Source organism: Sciurus vulgaris (assembly GCF_902686455.1).
Source record: "Sciurus vulgaris genome assembly, chromosome: 11".
In the NCBI taxonomy this organism is placed as follows: Eukaryota; Metazoa; Chordata; class Mammalia; order Rodentia; family Sciuridae; genus Sciurus; species Sciurus vulgaris.
Genome location: NC_136472.1, coordinates 112,488,184 through 112,491,330, shown reverse-complemented (window position 1 = coordinate 112,491,330; position 3,147 = coordinate 112,488,184). Strand labels below are relative to the sequence as shown.

Genomic DNA, 3,147 nt, shown 5'->3' with positions numbered 1-3,147 from the left:
CTGGAAAGAAAGAGAGACACATCTCAGACTTATCTGAGAAGGAAGTAGAGAGTGCCATTAAAGTTCATCAAGGTCTAAGTCAGAAAAGTTCTTACTGTGGGGGACTAAAAGGGCTATTTTCAGTGGCTCTAACCCTCAGAAGAATCTTCAGAGCAGATGAACCTGTCCTTTTTACAAGGACCAGGAACTCAGTTAATAAGGGTGCTCATGAAGTTGCTTTTTGTTAAGTATCAAATGTGGCTTGCTACTTCTTATGATCCATTTAATCTGTGATGAGCTTTCATCTAACACTCACATCACCCTCAAAAATACCCATCACCTTATTCAGGACTTTTTCTTACCAAGAATTTAGTTGTCAATCCAGTTTCTACCTCTTGGAAAAACAAAACAAAACAAAATAGTTAAGAAGAAAGCATCCCTGCTGCTAAGAGACTTACCTCTGCCTGATAATATAATAGAACAGAAATGACTTGGCAGTCAGTGAAGGTAATTTTTCATAGGCAGTCCTTTAAGCTACTCTGTTTGTTTGGTTTATTTTTATTTATTTTTATTTTATTTTTTATGTGGTGCTGAGGATCAAACCCAGTGCCTCACACATTCTAGATGAGTGCTTTACCACTGAGCCACAACCCCAGGGCCAAGCTACTCTGTTAATAAAGTTACTAATTGCATATTTGGGTTCCCTATTCCATTCCTCTCATCTAAGGTCTCTTGACAATACTACATTTGAAACAATGGTTAGATACGTAGGATTGCCTCTTATTGTCAATTTTCTAAGAAAGTGACTTATCAATGGTCTAGTGTGAACTACTTACCCTAATGAGATAAAAAGAAGCTGGGAGATCCCAGCAGCAGTATTCTGAATTCTGCTGATGTTTAAGCCACAATTTGCTGAAAACCTCATTAGACATTAACAGTGAGCATCAACCCAGTAAAATAGCAAGAAAAATTTTCTCAATTGTCAGAAAACAAACAATTGAAAGTGAAGAAGGTATGTGGTACTCACCTCCTTGTGCAACACATGGGTACATGCCATTGGATGCAGCTCACTGGGCTGGACAAGTTTCTGGCACATCAGACACAGCTTACAGGTAGCTGGAGCCTGCAGAACAGAGAAGGCATGGTCACAAAGTAATGAAACTCTGGGTCACCCTGCCTTTTAAGCCCATGACTCCATCTACTATTTCCATGTAACAAAATAATTTATGCCAAAAGAAATAAAAGTACAAATACAGATCTTGCCTAAAGTACTCCCATGTTCCCAGCAGAACTACAAATAAAACAGCTGACAAAATGATGGTTTCCTCCTACACTCCCACCTACAAACCCACCCTCTTCTCACCCTCAGCTTCTCGATATCCCAGTGTTAAAAGAAAAAGTGTCTCACATGTGAAGACCTTCCAGGATATGAAACTTGGGCAGAAGGCAAGAACATTGGGGTACTGATTTGGGCCAGTGGAGCAGGGTACAAGGCCCGAATCCGACCAAGTGGCTGTGGATAGAAATAATTTCATAGTAAGGGAAGAAAAATTAACAAAGCATATAGCAAAAAGAAATCATTTACTTCCAAGTTCAGCAAAGCAAGAAATCAGACAGATATTCTGGCTGTAATGCTTCTTCCCATCCAATCTTTTCTGAAGTTGGTCTCTTCCCCAATCTCTCAGGAGGCCTAAGTTCTTTCTAGGCAGCTTTTCTCACCTGAGTGCTTGCTGCCACCCGCTCATGTTCTGCCAGTCGTGCAGCTACCAACTGGATTAGTTCCTCCATGGTCAGGCCTGCCATGGTAGTACGAGCTGTCTTGATTTGCTGGAGAATGTTGGTCATCTGGGCCCTAAGAAAGACAAAAAGGTTAAGGGAAAGAGATTCTATGCTATACACCCATGAAACCTCCTCTATTATAAACCATAAGCATTTCTCTGACAAAGATGTTTTAACTAATCCTTAAAGATACTTACTTATTGCACTGTGGGAACCGAGTCAGCAGTTTCTCCAGGATCTTCTCTAGTTTGTCTACTGGTTGGGGCCGGGGAGTTTCAGTAGAAGCCTTAACACCGCCCAAGCCTGGGGGAGGCGGGATGGAGGCGGCAGGGGGCATGTGTGGACCATGGGGGCCAACAAGGGAACCCAAGCCAGGGCTATTTCTCCCATGGGAGCCAGGAAGGGGTGGGGAAGGCTGATTGGACTGGGAAAGGGCAGGGTTCAGGATTGGGAAAGACAAGGAACGGGGATCTGCACTGGGCATAACCATGGGCATTGTGACCTGCCCAATGGAGAAGGGCATCCGAGGAGCCAGGGAGGGACTGGGTTGAAATACTTGAAGCATGAAGTCTGTCTGCAAATGGGAAGAGGTAGAGGACAAGAGAGAATGGAAGATAGTTTAGGAAACTGAAACAGAAAGTAATGATCAATCCTTACACTGAATAGGGATGGTCCCAAAATCTTCATTAAAAAAAGCAGAAGACTCTGACTCGCCACCAACACAGAAAGGTGAACCCCTCACTGACCCCCCACCAAAAGACAGCTTTCTTACCTCTGATGGGGGTGGAGGCAAAGTTGGGGTAGGGATTTGAGGAAGGCTGCTCAGCTTGGCTCCATTCCTCACTAACTGGATATGACTATTAAATTGGTCCTAGATAAAAGGAGAAGAAAGGATCATCCTTTACTTCTGAAATGAGTGAATATCTGGAAAAAACACACCTTTAATTATTAGGAAAACACAAGAAGTGGTGAGACAGACACTCAGAGGCAACATAAAAAAGGCTACCTCCCAGGGCAGGAATGTAGCTCAGTTGGTAGACTGCTTACATAGCATGCACACGGCCCTGGGTTCAATCCCCAGCACCAAAAAAACAAGACCAAAGTAACAACAAAAACCTCCCTACTGCCAGAAGTATTTGAAACACAAACTAGCTAATGATCACCCACTGCCACTTACCCGAACATTCTTTTTCATTATCCGGACTCCATTTAGTCTAGTCTCCCACTCCTGTTTGGAACGAACTGTCTCCAGTGTTGGGGGAGTTGACCTTTTAAGAAACAAAGAGGAACTTACAGAATCAAACAGAGATTTATTACTAAATCTCCAAGATAGCAAAACAGTAGCTGGAACCTTGAGAGAAAGGTTTGAGAAAAGGTATGAGAACTCGA

At 42.9% G+C, this 3,147-nt stretch overlaps 1 protein-coding gene across 4 annotated transcripts in view; it reads right to left on the bottom strand.

Annotated features, from left to right (window-relative positions):
- RNF214 (ring finger protein 214) overlaps nucleotides 1-3,147 on the bottom strand; it is a 31,880-nt gene that overhangs the window by 4,231 nt on the left and 24,502 nt on the right. For 3 of the 4 annotated variants that reach the window (XM_079105212.1, XM_079105213.1, XM_079105214.1), the window contains exons 9-14: nucleotides 2,936-3,026; nucleotides 2,531-2,629; nucleotides 1,956-2,332; nucleotides 1,699-1,831; nucleotides 1,388-1,492; nucleotides 1,007-1,102 (exon numbers count right to left, since the gene is read on the bottom strand). In XM_079105212.1, coding sequence (XP_078961338.1) covers nucleotides 1,007-1,102; nucleotides 1,388-1,492; nucleotides 1,699-1,831; nucleotides 1,956-2,332; nucleotides 2,531-2,629; nucleotides 2,936-3,026 — 901 coding nt within the window. Of the gene's footprint in view, nucleotides 1-1,006; nucleotides 1,103-1,387; nucleotides 1,493-1,698; nucleotides 1,832-1,955; nucleotides 2,333-2,530; nucleotides 2,630-2,935; nucleotides 3,027-3,147 lie in introns of those variants that run through there. The other variant, XR_013757879.1, reaches the window with a different exon arrangement.